This window comes from Podarcis erhardii (genome assembly GCF_964252035.2).
Source record: "Podarcis erhardii genome assembly, chromosome: 12".
NCBI lineage: Eukaryota > Metazoa > Chordata > Lepidosauria > Squamata > Lacertidae > Podarcis > Podarcis erhardii.
The window spans coordinates 38808910-38828077 of NC_138513.1; the positions used below are offsets into that span (position 1 = coordinate 38808910).

The following is a 19168-nucleotide window of genomic DNA, read 5'->3' on the forward strand; positions in this document are numbered from 1 at the left end:
TCAATTATGGGTCACAGTGCCTAACCAGGACTGCACGGTAAGGCATCCCAGGTTGTATCAATGACTTGTGCAGGGTCTACTGCTCTGAGCTTTAGGTTTGATGGCACACAAATAGGATCCATAGCAATCATAGAAAAATCCAAGATTAAAAAAAAGATGGCTTTACAGTAGATATGGTTCTCAGCACATTTCCTAAAAAAAATTAATTCAAAAGTTAGAATACAGCTTTGTCCACTACCATAATATCACAGAATGATTACTCCAATCCTCAATCCCACTTCACTGTCAATCCCACATCACATCAGGTTGACTAGACATTTTCTAGGAAGCTTTTTATTGAAGAAAGGGCTTAATACCGCTTGATAAGAATGGCTTGGGATCATTATTCTACAACAGCTCACCTAAGTTTGCTAAGGGGTGTAATAGAAAAGATTCCCCAAGCAGTGTTTGCCAAGACACATTAAACATTTCTTTTGATAAAGAATTTCCTCCTATTGTGTTTGGATACCTTATCTGCTTTGTGTTTGGCACCCTTGCTGTAAACTGGGGTTGAATGTTAGCTTGCTTGCAGGATGGTTAAAAGGTTGGCTATACAATCATCTGTTGCATGTGACAGTGAGAGTTTAAAGCCCTTCAGTTATTTTGCAACACATTGTAGGTAGCAGCAGTGCTCGCTGTTTTATTAAATAATACCCTTGTGTCTTTAAAAGAACTGTGTGTTCTACATTCATTTAAATAAAGCTTTCAAATGAACCAAGGCAGGAGTCCTGGGTGAGTCTGTGGATGGAAGACCCTCTAAGGAACCTCACTGGCAGAGTTTGCTGCAGATAGAACTTGGCAATGACTGTCTCTCCCTGGGATATTAGCATACGCTCCGCGCAGTCTTCTGAGCTTTGAGGCAGGGGCAGATGCAGTGTACTGCTTATATAGGCCAGATGCCATTTATCTTAAGGGAGCATTCTCTTGGAGCATTCTCAGCTTCCCTTTTGCCCTTCCTTTCCTATTAGTTTGATCTCTGATTTTTATTGCGCTAACTGCCCATCACTTCTGGCTGCAGAGATGAGTTTGACAGTGATCGACAGCATTCTGTCCTTTTGTATTTCTACTGTTTCGGACAATTCCAGATCTCAAAGCAGAGCTGCATTACAAGGTTTGTTTTTTTATTTAGTCAAGCAAATAATAAATCAGTAGCATAACACCCCAAGAAAAAAAGAAAGGGTGTGTAGAGTGCTTAGCCAGAGCTATAGAATGCCTCTCACCCTCTGCAATGTAGGAAAACTGTGCTGGTCCTTTACTGAAGTAGAAACAATCCTCACTTACTCAATAGAGTACAAAGAGGGGACAAATCCACACTGCAGCAGCATAGTGTAGGCTGCGGGTGCCTGGGGCAGGGCAAGTGTTGCCACCATGCAAGGAAGCTGCCTCTGCAGCTTGTTCATGCGCTGGAGCCCAGCAGAGGCACAGCGGTGCTGCTGCCGCCTTTCCTCCTTTCTTGCCCCTGGGTCTGGCGCTGGGCCGTCATGCGAGGAACCCAGTTTCACCAAATGCATTTACATGTACTCAAGTCTAATCTGCTCGTGCCCCCACACTAGTTGTTGGTGCTTCATGGTTTTAGTCATGCTCCTATTTGGAAAGCTATTGAAGGGTGTGTGCATACACACCACACACAGTCTTTTCTGAGAAGTAATTTGCTTCTTACCCGAAAATGCATTGAATATAGTATGTACCAGCGTTTGTTGCTACCAAGTGCCCCAAAGTCCCAGTAGTTGTTCAGCAAAACGTTAGAAGATGTTTCAGTGGTGCTGAAGCTCTTTTTAAAAAGATCTATACCAAGCCAAGGTCTCTGCAAACTCAAGCCCAAGTAAAGCCTGGTTGGCTGGCTTGGATTTCAGGTCTGGTGTCCATACTTTACAGTGTAGCGTATTCATTGATCAGTCATCTTCTCCCTTGGCCAAAGATGTTTTTTGGACCTTAGCAGAGTATTAACATCCTTCACTATGAGGGATGGCACATCCTGTTTTGCTCCTTGAGGCGAAACGAAAAGTGCCACACTGCCCTGAGGCTGCCCCCAGTGTCACCATACCTGCCACTTGCACCAGCCGCTCTGCCACCTCTGTCGGTGGCAGAGAAGCGGTGCTGACTTAGGGGTGAGATTCCCATTGATTTCAGGTGAGAGCTCTTGTGCTCCATAAGATCTAACACAATTTCTCACACTTGAAAGCTGTTCTGTCCTTCCTATTCGTATTATCTAATGTTTTTTCTTGCTGCTGATATTTTGCAGTTATAGTTACAAATTGTATTTTACTTCTGGGCTGAATGTGTGCTTTCATTACTGCTGGCTTTATTAACGGATGGAGGACTTTTGTTATAATATGTTTTTCTATTCTTGTGATTATTAAAAGGCAGCCTGTGAATGTTTTAAACAAATAAATGAAACCACTAATATTTAACTTCATATGAAAAAACAGAGTTGAACTAGGTGCACTTTCAATTGCAGAATTTACACAGAAGTAGACCTATGGTGCAATTCTTCTAATTTATTGTCACCTACGTATGTGGTAGTGAACAACATCTGCAGTTTTTAGCCACTTAACATTTACAGTTTTATTTCTGTAAACTAAAGCACCTCAGGGGGAAACAAAAGCACCTGGGGGGAAAATCCCAAGAAAAGGAACTGATTTTTACAAACTGGGTGGGTTTTTTTACCTTTTCTTTGCCTTGGGCAACTGTCACACCTGCAGCATTTATTTAAAGCATTCTTGTGTCACTTTAACAGATAGGGAGAATCCTGGGAACTGTACTTTGTTAAGGATGCTGGAAATTTTAGCTCAATGAGGTCAGCATCCTTAACAGATTACAGTTCCCAGGATTCTTTGGGAGAAGTGGTGTCAATTAAAGTAGTATAGGAGTGTTTTAAATGTATAGTACAGATGTGACCAATGTTTACCAACTGAAGTAGTAAAAAAAATTTCCACACCGTTTTCAAGCAATATGCCACACTTTATGTGGCTTTATTGGGGGACACTCCACGATGCACTGAATTAGAAAAAAGACCCTCAACAACTGTCTTATGTCTTAGTTTCTGATTAGTGTAAACAGTAAAAATGTTCTGTGTGGTTTTACAGGCAAAAAATGGTCCAGGGAACCAGATTAAAAAGTGTTCTCCTGAGACAATATAAGTATTTGGGACATTGTACTGCTTCAAGGCACAACAGAAGTAAGCTACCCCATAAAACTATCTATGCCATCTGTCCCAGATTGCATGTAGAAGTAACTACAATTCTGATACCATAACAATGCTTTTTCCAGTTGGTGATAGTACAAGCTGTCAGTTTGGTATTGAAGTACCATTGTGGAGCAGAAAACTGTGGGCTAATTTATAAGTGTACAGACTCTTGATTTGCTATCCTGTGATAGAATTTTAATAAGATAAACATTTGTCATGTTGTTTGACAGGTGATGGCAGCATCCAAATCACTTGAGTGAATTAGGTGACAAGTTGTCCTGGTGCGTCAGGTTTTCATTGCTGTCTTTTGGTGCATAAAGATCTTGTATTAAGTGATATTTAAAGAAGACTCATTCTGTTTGACAGTTTAGTGACATGATCTTTGAGCAGGAATAAGAAATGTCATGGTGTCAAGTCAAAGATGAGAAGATTGCTGTAGATATTACCTATTTTAACAGCGCTGAGCAAGTCTGCAGCGATGTAGACAAGCAAATTCCATGTTTTATTATAAGATTTCCAGAAGGGTTTTAGGCAAGTTGTATGCATAAAAAGAAAGAAAATGTATGCTCTGTTGCTGGGTAACTGATGTGTGATGTTTGTAAGGAAATACCTTACAGGGATTTATGATAATTCATTTTTTCAAAACAAATAATTTGTGCTTCCTTTATTATTATTTCTATTGCTGTGATTGTATAACTGAGTGGTGTTTAAAATATGAAATGATCTCATCATACAACTTGAGCTGAAATTTACCTTTTGATTGATTTAAAATATTGAAAATATATTGCTTTACTCTTCTAAAACCCTAATACAGTATAATATTTCATACATAAACTCATCAGACTGGGATATAAAGCAGCATTATCCTTTATGTTATGATTATTTGCCTGATTAAAATACATAGGGAAATTGTAGTCTGCAGTTCTTTTGCTAAACTTCTACTTAGCAGAAATTTTGGTTGGCTCTTTATCTGCCCTTTCATTAAATAACTAACAAACGATTAATAATGTTTGCACAGGAAAAATATATATTTATTTCTGAGTTGGGTTCTTAAAAAAAATCACGTGTGCTTTATTCAAGAGAAACATAGTAAATGTTTCTGATTATCTGTTACAGAACTCACATTAAGCTGTGCATTTGCAAGTACAATGAGCACTTTTCAATAAAACGTTTACTAGCTTGGCAACCTTTTCTATTTTGAAGATACATTTTGTTTCCCTTTTTTAGCAAATTGCCATTCTGGGAGCCTTAAGTAAATAAATAAGCAGCTCTTTATCCTCTTGGTTTACTTCTTTTCTTTTTTTTCTTTTTTTTTGATGTAACGAAGCAAAATAATTTGTCATTTCTTTAATACTCTCCAAACTAATTCCCAGAACCTGTTAATAAACGTACACCTCTTCCCCACCCTCCAAGCATGCAGTATGTCTACTATCTTCCCACCTCTCAAACATTTGTTACCTACCGCGGGATATATATGTTTCAGTCTTTTTGGAGTAAAGTATCATCTGAACAATTTTTTTTAAAAGCTTTCCTGAAGATTAAGGCTTATAATTCCTGAAAGAGCTACCTGCCATATGCAGCTCTACTTCTTTCCACAAATTCTTCTAAGTCTATATTTCCATCTGCCTTGATAAGAATTCTGCTGCACAGTTAATCTCCTTAGCATATTACAGGTTCTCTCCAGTAAGCATTTATTCTCACTGCTCAGAATTAGCAACTTAAACTTTGATTGAGTCCTTAAAAATCCGGTTTTTCTTGTTAATGAATTTATTTCATGTATGGAGAATAATAACAATTGCTGGTTTTACTGCCATAATGGGGGAGTGGGGAATCATATAATTTTCACAATCCTTCACAAAACTCAGTGTAGACAATTTTAAGCTGGATGAGCCAGTGATCTGACTCATCATAAGGCAGCTTCCTGTGTTTCTGAAGTCAGAAACTGACAAAAGTGATAAAACTGATAGGACCTTCAAACCATAAACTTTAAATTAAACGCATAAGACCCCAGAAAGGGCTTGATAGTACATTGCCTGTTCAGACAGGTATTCTATTGTTTAAGAAATTATCGCAATTTAAAGCATGGAAGAAATGTATTGTAGAGAATCTGACAGCAAGGGTATCCTCTATAAAAAGCACATGAACGAGAAATAGCAATCCCAGAGAAAAGGGCTAGTGTGAAAGCAATCCACATTATGTTTTCCTTCTCTTTTTCTATCAACAGGAAAGTTTTGAAAGAGATCTCCGTGGGAGACATCAAGCCTAATGAAACAGTTGAGGCAAATCTAGAAGCGCAGTTGCTGTCCAGGCTAGACCACCCAGCCATTGTCAAATTTTATACCAGCTTTGTAGAAGGAGAGAGTTTTTGCATCATCACTGAATACTGTGAGGTGGGACTTCATTTACTTCTGCTGAATGTATATTCCTAAAAAGTGGATGGGGAAATGTGTGTAATATTGCATAGAAATAATTTGGTGGTGGGTTTTTACATGTTGTAGCTTTCATGATGGTCTTCTGCACACCAGGATAGTGCCTTCTCTATCATGGATATGCTGGTGACCTGCAAAAACCCACAGGTTAGAAAGCAAGGGTTCACAAGGCAATCTTTATTGGCTGGGCATAAGAACCTTGGCAACCTCATAATAATTAGCACCACAAATCTTGTGATTATTAGTTTGGTTTGTTTTGTTTTTTGGCCTTGGACTTAAAAGGAAATCTTTCATGATAATATTTTGATTTGCGTAGAACATCTGTGTTATTAAAACTATTACAGAAACATGTACTAACCACAGCTTCAGCCCTGAAACATTTTTCATCAAACTGAAGGGATCTTAGCTCTGTTCAGGTTCATAGCAGTTCCCACCCATTAATTTTAATGAAGTTGCAATTTAATGTTTCTGATTGTAAATTTGCTGCTGCATTTCAGGGTCGAGACCTTGACTTTAACATTCAGCAGTACAAAGAAGCTGGCAAAGTATTTCCTGAAAGCCAAATAGTAGAATGGTTTATACAGTTGTTACTTGGAGTCAACTACATGCATGAAAGGTACAGTCATTTGCTTTGAAATGGTTATAAACTTAAGCACATTTTGCACCTCTTGCTTGCTAATATTAAAGTGAAAATTAAAATTTGCTGACTAGCCTTTACTTACCTTTGATATAAAATTCTCTTTCACCGCCTGGAATAGGACTATTAATGTGTGATGGATGGGAGTATATTTTTCAAGTTTTGACTTTTAAGTTCCACACAGAGTAGTACCGTTCCCAGAATTCTCAGCACCATCATCATTCTTGCAAAACAGGGCAAGAAAATATTTAAATCCCCATGGGTTATTTTAAAAGATACTTTTGATCATATGAACCACTAAATTTTCTAAAAATGATTGTTTAATTCTTTAGTGACTGAAGCAATGAATTTTTAAACACCTTTTGATGGTTTCAAGGTGACCACTATTTAATAGTACTATCCCGGTCACATGCTGCCAACTCAACAATTTTATTTTTCCATATTCATTTTTTTATTGCATCATCCATTTTTAATTGCGAGCATCTTTAATAATTAATATGTACATTTCAGGTCTTGGATTTCTTGGTGCACACTGTTATCAGAGAAAGCATAGAAATGCTATTATATGTGCAACTCAAGGTGCTAGCATTGACTATGAGCCCTAAATGGCTTGGGCCATATTTGCAGCCATTCAGTGAGCCAACTAAAAAGAGGGTATACTGCTGAAGAGCAGATGGGCAGTTTTAAAATCTGAATTATTCTCTCTCTCTCTCTCTCTCTCTCTCTCACAGACACACACACACACAGAGAGAGAGAGAGAGAGAGAAGTTCCCAGAGCAACAAAGATTCAGGAGTATCATGTTCTGCTGCGGTTTAGGATCTGCCGTGAAAGTAGTAAATATCACAGCCTCTTACAGTGTCCATTGTTCCTGTGTTTCCTCTGGGGCCTGATTATTCTTTCTGACAGTGCTCCATGCTAAATCAGAAGTTGGAACCCTATCTCTCTCTCTCTCTCTCTCTCTCTCTCACACACACACACACACACACACACACAACTTTTCAGACTTGTGTTCCGTCTGGTTGTGCTATAGCAAACTCCAATCTCTATTAACTAGGGCTCACAAAGCTATTGCATTTGTGGGCTGTCCTGTTAATTTCATTGGAAACAGATCCGTAATGGCAAAGGGCTGCATTTTTATCTGCTGCTCCATTGTGATTAATCCCTGTATGAAATTGGTAGATTATGGTGATTGGCAGCAAAGAAGATACTACTGCACATGTTAAATGTGTATATAGATCTTTTCATTCACAGTTTTCACAGGAGCAGTCTTTCTTCTCAAACTATGATTACAATGTAGTTTCTGGTTGATTTTGTATGGAATATGCTTGGGATTTATTACCCCTGCTACGCAAAAATCTCCAAATGAATCCGAACTTCAATGTCTAAAATCCCTGGTAGAGGACAAGGATCCTGAGATCATGTTAAGGGTAGCCAAATTCTGTGTGATTGCCATAAAACTTAGGGAACAGGCTGTGCTATCATAATAATTAAGGCCTTAAGTGATAATTTTAGGTTATATTTTGGTGACTAAGTTTTAATTTATATATTTTTAAACTGTTGCTATATCTCTATTATCCCTGCTATACTTAATTGCAAATTCAAATGTATCCCTATCGTGTTTTATGACTTCCTTGATATTGTGTGTGGGCTGGAACTGGTCTGTGACCGAAATAATAAATTCATTCATTCATTCATTCATTCATGTTAGACACACTTTCTTGTAGGGGTTTCTGGTGGCCAATATTTGGAAGTAAATTTGACATGCTGCTCAGTCCTATACATGTTTGCTTGGAATTATGCCCAAAGTGTTCAGTGTCATTTGCACTTCAAAGTTAGGTGATTAGGAGCAAAGAGTACATTTCACAATAGTCTAAAAGACTGTAAGATGTGCTATTAACTTTTTCATCCTACTAAAATAGTTTCATTTCTCTTCATATTCAGGCGAATACTTCACAGAGATTTGAAAGCGAAGAATATTTTTTTGAAAAACAACCTTCTTAAAATTGGTAAGATGTTTTTCAATGTGATTTGAAGGGCAACCAAAATGGTCAAAAGCCTGGAAACGATGCCTTATGAGGAACAGCTAAGGGAGCTGTGCATGTTTAGCCTGGAGAAGAGGAGGTTAAGGGGTGATATGATAGCCATGTTCAAATATATAAAAGGATGTCACATAGAGGAGGGAGAAAGGTTGTTTTCTGCTGCTCCAGAGAAGCGGACACGGAGCAATGGTTCCAAACTACAAGAAAGAAGATTCCACCTAAATATTAGGAAGAACTTCCTGACAGTAAGAGCTGTTCGACAGTGGAATTTGCTGCCAAGGAGTGTGGTGGAGTCTCCTTCTTTGGAGGTCTTTAAGCAGAGGCTTGACAACCATATATCAGGAGTGCTCTGATGGTGTTTCCTGCTTGGCAGGGGGTTGGACTCGATGGCCCTTGTGGTCTCTTCCAACTCTATCATTCTATGATTCTATGATTCTATTTTATTATTGCGTAACATTTCCACTTGCACAGTGCCATGGAATGATGCTGCATTGGGGGTGCTCCAGGACATTGCAGGAAACTTAAACAGAGACTCCAAGCTGTCCTAGCACTCAATAGAGCACCAGCAAAAATGGGCCCAGGGCAGATGCCAGGTGGGACCCCAGCCAGTAGTCAAGGTTTTTGGGTGCAGGGAGTGCAGAACCTGCTCCTGTCTTCCAAAGCATTTCTCCTGGCCAAGGACACCTAGTATGAGAGCTTCACTGATGAGAAAAGCATCTTGGGACAGGGAGCAGGTTCCCCGCTCCTTATCTATGCCCCTCTTTCAATTTTAAAAATGGTACTTTTCTGTTGCAGTCCATCTTTTTCTGTTGCAGCCCAACTTTTAAAAAAAACAAATATATGACATAATGATGCCTATGCTATTCAGAAGTTTCGGAAAGCTTATCTTTGTCTGGTTATATCTGTAAAATGCCTGGGTGTAACATCTGTAATGCAGATGTTGGATGTAGTTACGCATTGAGAGATAAGTGGAGGGGTGCAGCCTTATTGCTCCTCATACAGGCCAGTGAAACCTCTGCCCCATTAAATAAGTTTCATGTGGTTTGTCTGTGTGCCATGGAAATGATTTCTGGCTGCGTGAAATTTTGTACTGTATAGTTGAACCCAGTGTGCATTCCACAGTTACTTCTCATAGGTTCAATTCGCACATAACGCTAAGCCAAAATATGGTTTAGCGCAAATTTGCAGGCTCCTGGAAATGAGATCACAGCTCTTTTGCTCCTCTTCCTGTCCTCCTCCTGCTGGGTTGCTGTGAGCTAAGCCATGGTTTGGCTTAGCCTGTTGTCCAAACCCAGGCTTGTGGGTTATCTCACTCCAGACAAACCATGAATGTTAAACCATAGAATAAACCTTGGTTATGGCTCATGGTTTAGAGCAGGCTTCCTCAACCTCGGCCCTCCAACTGTTTTGAGACTACAATTCCCATCATCCCTGACTACTGGTCCTGCTAGCCAGGGTTCATGGGAGTTGTAGGCCAAAAACATCTGGAGGGCCGAGTCTCAGGAAGCCTAGTTTAGAGTGAAACAAACCGCAAGATCAGGTTTGGTCAACATGCTAAACCAGACCATGGCTTAGCTCACAGCAGCACAGCAGCAGCGGGGCCAGAGGAAGAGCAAAGCAGCCATGATCTCTCTGGGAACCTGCACATTTGTGCATCTGCACTAAGCCATGGTTTGTGTGAACTGGGTCGCACTGTGCATGTGTAGTACTTGCAACTATTCAGGTGCACGTAATCATGTGACAACAGCAAATGTGAATACATCTTTTTTTTACAATTTGCTTATACATATTTTTTTATTCCTAAGGTGCATAGTGCCCACTATGCTAGCATAACAGAAAAATTAACCCTAGATAGTCACTGCCACTCAGCAGCCAAAATCATCCAAATTGGCAGTTCTCTGAATTTTGCAATGCAGTTCCCTAGCCAATTAATGTGTATGGAAAGGAATATGCTAGGATAAAGTGGCATAAAGCATATGTTACTGAAAATAATGTACAACAATACATTATATTAGGGAAATTGCTTTGGAAAATGTACTATATTTAGAAAAAAAATTGCACTAAAATGCTGATTGATTTTTATGAGGACTTCATTGTAAAAATAAATAAATTGCAAACTGATGTGGAAGTGTGTAGGACTGAACTTAAGGCTGGTAACATGAGAGATAGAGAGAAACCAAAAGTCAGAAGATTTGCCCATGCCTATGAACTCTCTGAGCTGCACATTTAATTAAAATAGATATAAAATAGCACAGGCTAGAATATGTCATTTAGTTTTGTCCCCCCCCTTTTTCCCCTTCAAGTAACTATATTTCAAAATATTTTTCAAGGGGACTTTGGTGTTTCTCGTCTCTTGATGGGATCCTGTGATTTAGCAACTACTTTTACTGGGACGCCTTTCTACATGAGTCCCGAGGCCCTGCAACACCAGGGTTACGACACAAAATCAGATATCTGGTAAGCAGGCAGCGTTCTGTTTCACGTGAATCTTTCATTTAATCGTAACGATCATGCTGGAGACAGCACTGGCTTCTAGGTCACTTTCTGCTTAGGTTGTGTGCTTATCTCTCCTTTCTCTGAAGAAATGAAATTATTTGAATAAATATGCTTCCATGTTGCTGAAATGTATCTATTGCAAAAATAAATGTATTCAAGGACATGTCTGCTTATCCTTTGAGTGCGGCTGTGTTGCGGGCTGGCAATGCCTCCTGGCACCCTCACCCAACGGGGGCCCTGGTGCCAAGGACTGCCCAGCTGGTGAGGGCAGCTTCAGGTTCAACTCACCGGCTGGCATTTCGGATTCAAGCCTGCCTTCAAATTGGCCTGGGGGCAGGTCAGACAGGGCAGGTAGACTTCCTTTAGGTCCACTCCTAGGGGATTTAAAGCAGCCCTGCCATAGCCCCAGCACCTGGTTTTTCATCGGATCCTCACTTCCTGGGGGTTTGATAATTTGAACTATTATTTTCTAACAGTTTTTTTTAAACTTCCTGCAAAAAAATAAAATAAAAAAATCAGCCTCATAATATTTCGTATGTACTTACGTGTTCTCTCCTTCACTTGGTAGGCTTCAGAGCTTATATCCTGTAAAATCAGTTTCCCGCAGTTGATTTCACATACCCTATTAGTTTTATTTTTATATTCATTCTTCCTCTTATTGTTCTTATTTTAAGAAAACATTTTTAAACAGGGGCAAAAACTGGGAGTTACCCAAATGGCTCTGTCTTCAGCCTGCTTTGCCTACACGTTTGCAAACAGTCTCTCCACCCACACACCCAAGATTAATCCTGTCCTGCAAGACTTACTTTATGACCTTCTGTTCTTTTATATCACTTACATTATACGTTATGAACCCTGTGGAAATGGAAGAACAGGCTTTTCACTGAGATAAAAGTGTGTTTCATTTTCAATAGAAAGGGGCTCATAGTTTTGTATGACCAGGATTAAAGTGCAGCAACATTGCAAGCACTCACCAGACGCTGAATTTAGAATTTTCTTGTCCTTGAATTGCTTTCATTTCATTTATTTTCCTTTCAGGTCCCTAGGATGCGTTTTGTATGAGATGTGCTGTTTGGATCATGCATTTAATGGTCACAATTTTTTGTCCATTGTTTTAAAAATTGTGGAAGGTGAAGCACCATCGCTGCCAGCAATCTATCCAAGGGAACTTAATACCTTGCTGCACAGGTGGGTTTTTTGTTTTTGTTTCAAGCTGGTTTCACCCACAGCGGTTTTATAGTTTGCATGAGAATAGATTTCATTTCATATCATTAATATTTCAGCATGCTGAGCAAGGATCCTTCACAGAGGCCATCCGCTGCAGAGATTTTAAGGATTCCATACGTTCGTGATCAATTACAGGTATTTGAAATGAAATGACAGTAGACTCAATAGTTGAAATCGTCACCCACATTGAAAAGAATGAACCCTATGAAGTCACAAGTCTATTTCCACAGATGTACCACTGAAATATGGGACTTAAATCCAAGTCATTCTGTATAAGATACTGAACAGAGCATTTTGTGTTCAAATGGGGAAAGATATATATTTCATTTCATGTTGTTAGAGTCAGCATAACAGGTGGTGGTGCCCACTATTACTCAGAGTAGACTCACTATTTGACAGTGGAACAGTCTCCCTGAGGCGGCTGCGGACTCTCCTTCCTTGGAGGATTTTATGCAGAGGTTGGGTGGCCATCTGCCATGGATGCTTTAACTGAGATTCCTGCATTGCAGGGGCTGGACTAGATGACTCTCAGCATCACTTCCAACTCTGCAGTTCCTATCAAAGTCATAGAATAATAGAATTGTATTCAACTTACTTAGTCTGGGTGTAACCCAATATTTTTTTCCTGCTAGTGCAGGCACTTCAAAAACCAAAGGAGCCAAAATGGTGTGCTTTCCATTTGCCCTTTATCTTTGTCTTGTAGCACCCAGAAGGAAAGGGGACAGGATGATTTGTAACCAAGTTTAATTTTGGTACACTGTACCTCTGATGTGACTTTCGCTTCTATTCTCACAGTTAGACTGAGGTGGAATCTACACACATATATAAAACGCTGGGAAAACACTTTTTTAAAAAAGAATTTTTTGAAAAATATGTTGAATTTGCCATAGCTCACCATTGCCATCTAGATTCGCATTTGCATATTTCACTTTACAACACACTTAAAACGTTTTATTTGCTGAGTCCTGAGACTCCGTAAATGGATGCCTAAATTAGTCAATTTGGCTGAATCAGCCTGATAAAATGGAACACACTGCGCAGGTTTTGTAAAAGTAGCAAAAAGACTACTTCACGGTAATAAAAATAAAGGGTTGCAATTATGGCTGCTTTGTTGTCTCTTGTAGAACATGAAGTGTAAATTCACAAATATGACTCTGAAGGACCCAGCGCTTAATTGTCAGGAAGAAGCTGCTCATATCATTAACGTTGTGTGAGTATGGAATTATTTGGGGGAACGACAGGAGTAACTAACATGGTGCCCTCCAGAGCTTGTGGACCACAACTCCCAGGCAATGCTGACTGGCAATGCTGATGGGGGTTGTAATCTGAAGGGTAGTAGTGTATTGGCTATGTAAGAGGAGCAAAAAATAGATGAGTTATTCAATCTTGTACAGTGATGCCCCGCAAGACGAACGCCTCGCAAGACGGAAAACCCGCTAGACGAAAGGGTTTTCCGTTTTGGAGGCGCTTCGCTAAACGAATTTCTCTATGGGGTTGCTTCGCAAGACGAAAATATCTTGCGAGTTCCCGTGGGTTTTTTTGCTTCCCCCCCTTTCCTAAGCCGCTAAGCCGCTTATCAGCTGTTCCGCTAATAAGCCGCTTAACAGCTGATCGCTAAAAGCCGCTAGACCGCTAATAGCGCTAATCTGCTAAGCTGTCAATGGGCTTGCTTCGCAAGACGAAAAAACCGCTAGACGAAGAGAATTTCAGAACGGATTCTTTTCGTCTTGCGAGGTACCACTGTATTCACTTACACCTACCTAGGAACAATCCTCTCTGAACTCAGTGCGACTTACTTCTGGGTAGATTTGGATACGGTTGTAATGTCAGTTGCTAACAGTTCACTGGTTATTTGGAGAAAAGAATTGTGCACATTTTTTTTAGGTAACCATTTGTATTCCAAGTGCCCAAACCTTATGAAAATGTAAACTTCTTACTAATTTAAAAGGGTTGTCTACTTTTGCCTTGCAGTAAACCGGGCTATAGATTAGACTGAAAAATGAAATAGATTCAACACAAATTCAACATGTGTCTGTGTACACACACACACACACACACACACACACCCTTTCCCCATCAAAGTTCTTCTCAAAATCCTGCAGGCATTAACAGCACCATTTATTGTGCTGGTGTGTAAGATGCTGATTTCCAATTACTTTACAAAGGATAATTGTGTGTATTATTTTCAACCAATGTAAATAGCATACTCTGTTTTACATAATTCGTGTATTAAGCTGATTTAATAGGAACAATAGCAGAACACAATGGTATAATGATGAATAGAAATTTCAAAGCTGGTAATTAAATTCTTACCCCTTTTGGTTTCTATTGGATCTACTTCCCTTCTTTCCCTGTGCTTACTGCTGCTCTATTACATTAATCAACTGCTGTTACATTCACTGCTGGGGAAATTACTTTCTTTGCTGTTCTCTTGTCTGCCATAATCAATGTTTATTATACTTAGATAGTGCATTTCTGTATGTTTCTTTGAGATGGGTAAAGTCAACAAAGAGGGAAAGCATTGTTCAGCTTAGAAATCTTGATTTTTATATCTCACTAAACTGCAAGGAGATCTATGTCATCTTAACATAGTATCAGTTTACTTTCTAATACAGGCAGAAGGGCCTCAGATAATGATTGCAGGGTCCAGGTTGGCTCAAATGGGAAGGCAGTCCTTGAGGTATTGCAATCCTGAGCTGTTTAAGCTTTGAATTGGACACGGGAACTAATTGGCAGCCACTACATTCGGGCCAGGATTGGTATAACATGCTTAAACCATCTTGCCCCAATGAGCAACCTGGCTGCTGAATTCTATACCAGCTGAAGTTTTTGAACTGCCTTCAGATATAGCCCCACATGTGTTGCACTAATCAAACCTACAGCTTACCAAAGCATAGACCACAGAAGTTGGGTTATGCCTGGACAACTATGGGCACAACTGGGCCCCAAGCCAAGTTGATGGAAGACAAGCTGTGCTACCAAGGCTTTCCCCCTGTACACAGAAGGGTTGGTACATAATTTGTGGGATTCAGCGGAGATGGAGTGCTCTCAGACAGGATGCAATCGGAAGCTTTTGTAGAACTAGGACCTTTTAGAAGGGCTGGCTTTTTACCATAAAGGGTTTTAATTAAAATAGATTATATCTATCTGCTCTAGTTTCAGCTCATTCTCATTGAGGGCTGTTTACTAATGCCCTTATTGTACGTTTGAAAATAATTAATGAACTACTGCAGTATGAGCTTCACAGTCTATGGTACACGGGATAATGAGGTCAGCTGAGACAGTGTGATCACTAATACGCCTTTTCATTTTTGATTCTATTATTAAAACACAAGGAGTATTCCTTTGTTCTTTTTCAAGGAAATAATGAATATTACTCATGTCCAATGAAGTGAGTTCAAAGGTCTAAGTTTACATAATTTAATTATAAAACGAGTGTGGTATTGAAATTAATGCCGTTAGAACTTTCTCATGCTAATGTTCTGTGCATCTTAATTGCATTTTTCCAACTGTTGAGAGCGCAGTAAAATGTAAATAACTGAAACCTATCATCAACAGAATAGAGCAGAAACAAATCTATGCACAAAAAAATATGGGACCATTCAGAATTTTATTTTATTTTTATTTCAAACTTCAAACTCATTTTGAAATGAGACTTTTGGAAATATATTTTTTTTATTGTTAAATCTTGTCCATTAATTTTATGAGAGTGGTTGGATTCAGATAAAGTTAGGGAGCATCCCAATTCCTTGCGGGTACCAGAAGAGCTTAATAGAGGAGTGCAGTAACTGATTAATTCAGAATTCTTCTACTTGTATTGGCTACAATGGAAGGTTGGCATAACCCACTGTTGGTAGCTGCACCAGTTTAGGATTCAGCAGGTCCTCGGCCAGCCCAGCTTCACCCCACAACCTCTCCCTGACCCTGTGTTAGTTTGGTCAGTTTTTGTTCCTGGAATGGGGGAAATAATTGTCATCTTGTTTTTTTCATTATGCATCAAAATGTCTTGGGGCTGGTCCTGTTTTCAGCTTTTCGGGCCCAGGACTATTCATTTGAATTTTTGAAAGCAAATATCCACACACATTTGTTTCAGTTCTAACCCTTCTCTCTTCAGGCAGAAAAAAGTACATCTACAAACTCTGAGGGCCCTCTCGGAAGTGCAAAAAATGACACCGCGTGAACGAATGAGACTGAGAAAGCTGAGCATTGCTGATGAGACAGCGCAGAAGCTGAAGTAAGAAGCACAGCGTTATTTTAGCCTCCAAAAGGAGATCCTTCAGTGTCTCAATTTGTTTGGGAAGTATTTAGTTTGTTTCCAGAAAGGGTCTGTGGTCTGCTATCCACAGTCTTCATGTCAGCCTCTCCTAAATGCTCCCCCCCCCCGAATTGGAGATTTGGACATTCCTTGATGTACAGGAAGAGATGCAACTGCTTTATCCAACACTATGTTACACACCACCCCAAACTCTGAGTGTTGTGAGATTCCAGGGGTCCAGGCACTTACCTAAGGTCTGTGGGTCATTTGGAAATGAGGCACAGCGGAGATTGTGGTATCTTTATTATATATGGTTTACATGGGGAGGGAGTTTAGAGCAGGCATAGGCAAACTCCGGCCCTCCAGATGTTTGGGACTACAATTCTCATCATCCCTGACCACGGGTCCTGCTAGCTAGGGATGATGGGAATTGTAGTCCCAAACATCTGGAGAGCCGGAGTTTGCCTACGCCTGGTTTAAAGCAAGAGGGCCTCCTGTTTCTCCCATACAGTATATGCAGGAGTCCAGGATCCCATGCTCATTGCCCCTTTTATAGCCTGTCAGTCCACATGGTGCTCTGACCCCCCTTTCTGTGCAGCTTGCGAACTACAAACTTACCTTCCTGCTCTCATACATCATGCCAAACTGAAATCCTAAACCTTTTTCAAACCCGTTTGTCTCTGCCCACTAACACACCCCTGGAGGAGGGGGCTCCACTCCCTTTGCTGTGTGGCATTGAATTCCATGATCTATTTTCATGCTCCTCCAATGTCCCCGCACTCAGCTAGCTATACCTGGTTGGCCAGACTTGTTATAAGCTGAATCCAGCAGTGTTTGGCACAGTTTAATCAAACCTTGATTAATTCTAACTTTTACTAAATCCAGGAGTTATGGGGTGGATCTGGCATGCAGGAATTTAGGGGATCCTTGCTCCCCCCCAAACTATAACAGCTATTTGTGGAGGAGAAACAGAATACAGAGAGAAGCACTCTCCAAACTCCTTGTCATTTCCCCCCTTAATCTCTTTCTTAAGATATCTGTGGTTCTTCTGATCACTCCGACATACTGCCCACAGTTACTAGGGAGCCATTTGTTTGCCCCCAGAACAATTTTGTCCTCACTGTTTTTCGACAGTTGTTGTGATTTCATTCTCTGTGCCTGTCTGTATAAAGGTTTCTCATGTATTTGGAAGTGCTGATGGCGCAGATACAGATACCTAAATATCATACCCTCCAACATTTCTCCAATGAAAACAGGGATGTCCTAAGGAAAAGCAGGACATTCCGGGATCAAATCAGAAACCAGGATGGCTTCTGTAAATCCTGAACTGTCCCTGGAAAATAGAGACACTTGGAGGGTCCGAAATATATCAGGGTGCTGGGTCTGCCATGGTATGAAAATAGAATGAATAGAATTACTGCTCACTTTACTACTCTCTTTTATTTATGTTAGTGTTTCTTTAGAGCAGTCTTCCCCAACCTGGGGTCCTCAGTTGCTGTTGGACTACCATTTCCATTGTTCTCAGCCATCATGGCCAGTGATGAGGAATGATGGTAAACAAGTTGATAATTTGTTTGGAAAAAACTTTTAACGATGTAAATGGGAGCGGGAGACGTGAGGAAGTCCAAAGAAGTGATGAAATTATGTCTGTGATAGAAGTAAGACTGTTTATTATTTGTGCATTTATATTTAAAAACTTTAATAAATATTTATAAAAAAAAAAAAGTGATGAGGAATGATGGGAGTTGCAGTCTAGCAGCATCTGAGGATCAAGGTGGAGGAAGGCTGCCTTAGAGCTAGATTTACTTTGGGTTTGTCCTAAGAACCGCTTGCAGAAGGAAGTCAGTGGAAGGTGACTTTCCTGTCTTGTCACCCCTTAAAGTTGCAAGATGTCTGCCCAGTTTGAGAAGCTTCTTCCCTCTGCAAGTATGAAGCATTAATATTCATTTCTCATACCAGTTGTAATCCTTTTGCTTGAAGGAATCACGCTGAAGGAAGTCGCTAGAAAGTTCTTAGCTCAGTTACCATTTGTGATGTAGAATTACCAGTATTGTCATTCTTTTCAGGCAGTTGGCTGAAGAAAAATATCAAGAGAATCTCAAGAGAATGCAGGAGCTTAGATCCCGTAACTTCCACCGTGTGAATATAGATGTGCTTCATGTAAGTTTCTGGCCTTTGCTTATATTTTCTAAAACTCAAACATCAACTTCTACAGTGTTTTCTCCCCCTGTCTTCTCTACTTATCCTTAGCTCTCTGTGACTAGGGCTTTTTTTTTCAGCTGGAACTCACCAGAATTCAGTTCTAGGAGCTCTCAGGTGGGTGCTATTGCCATTCTAAGAAGACAAGAGAGGTGTTCGTGGCGAGTTCTGGCATCTCTTTTTCTAGAAAAATACCAATGTCTGTGACTCACAAAAAGTCAATAGAGGCTGGATATTGAAATAAGATTCCAATTAATGCAGCCCCCATACTTAAAACTATCCCAAACTGGTGAAAATGTGCAACTTCAATTGATAGTGCTGCAAAATATATATATAGAAAGCTGGCACTAACCCCAGCCTGCTGCCAGTACCCTGTTCATACACATGCATATAATAATAATAATAATTACCAAAAAAATTCTTATGAGAATTCCAGCTGTTACTCCATTCAGAATATGTTTCATTGTGACCACTTATGATTTACTGTCTCATTTCAAATAAGGAACCTGATGAACAGACAGCAGAGCATCTGATTAAATCTCAGCCAGTCACTACGTTGAACTATCTGTCCATAGGATGTGAGGATCAAAGTGACAGTGATACAACAGGCAGACTCTGTATGTCTGATCCTGTGGAGCGCGGTAAGAGATTGATATTAT

General features: G+C 40.0%; 1 protein-coding gene across 5 annotated transcripts in view; it reads left to right on the forward strand.

Moving 5' to 3' along the window:
* Nucleotides 1-19168, forward strand: part of NEK11 (NIMA related kinase 11) — a 91745-nt gene that overhangs the window by 32061 nt on the left and 40516 nt on the right. For all 5 annotated transcript variants that reach the window (XM_081882106.1, XM_081882103.1, XM_081882107.1 and 2 more), the window contains exons 3-12: nucleotides 5451-5616; nucleotides 6153-6271; nucleotides 8235-8299; nucleotides 10663-10789; nucleotides 11867-12016; nucleotides 12112-12190; nucleotides 13180-13265; nucleotides 16170-16289; nucleotides 18377-18470; nucleotides 19012-19150. In XM_081882106.1, the coding sequence (XP_081738232.1) occupies nucleotides 5451-5616; nucleotides 6153-6271; nucleotides 8235-8299; nucleotides 10663-10789; nucleotides 11867-12016; nucleotides 12112-12190; nucleotides 13180-13265; nucleotides 16170-16289; nucleotides 18377-18470; nucleotides 19012-19150 (1145 nt within the window). The remainder of the gene's footprint in view (nucleotides 1-5450; nucleotides 5617-6152; nucleotides 6272-8234; nucleotides 8300-10662; nucleotides 10790-11866; nucleotides 12017-12111; nucleotides 12191-13179; nucleotides 13266-16169; nucleotides 16290-18376; nucleotides 18471-19011; nucleotides 19151-19168) is intronic.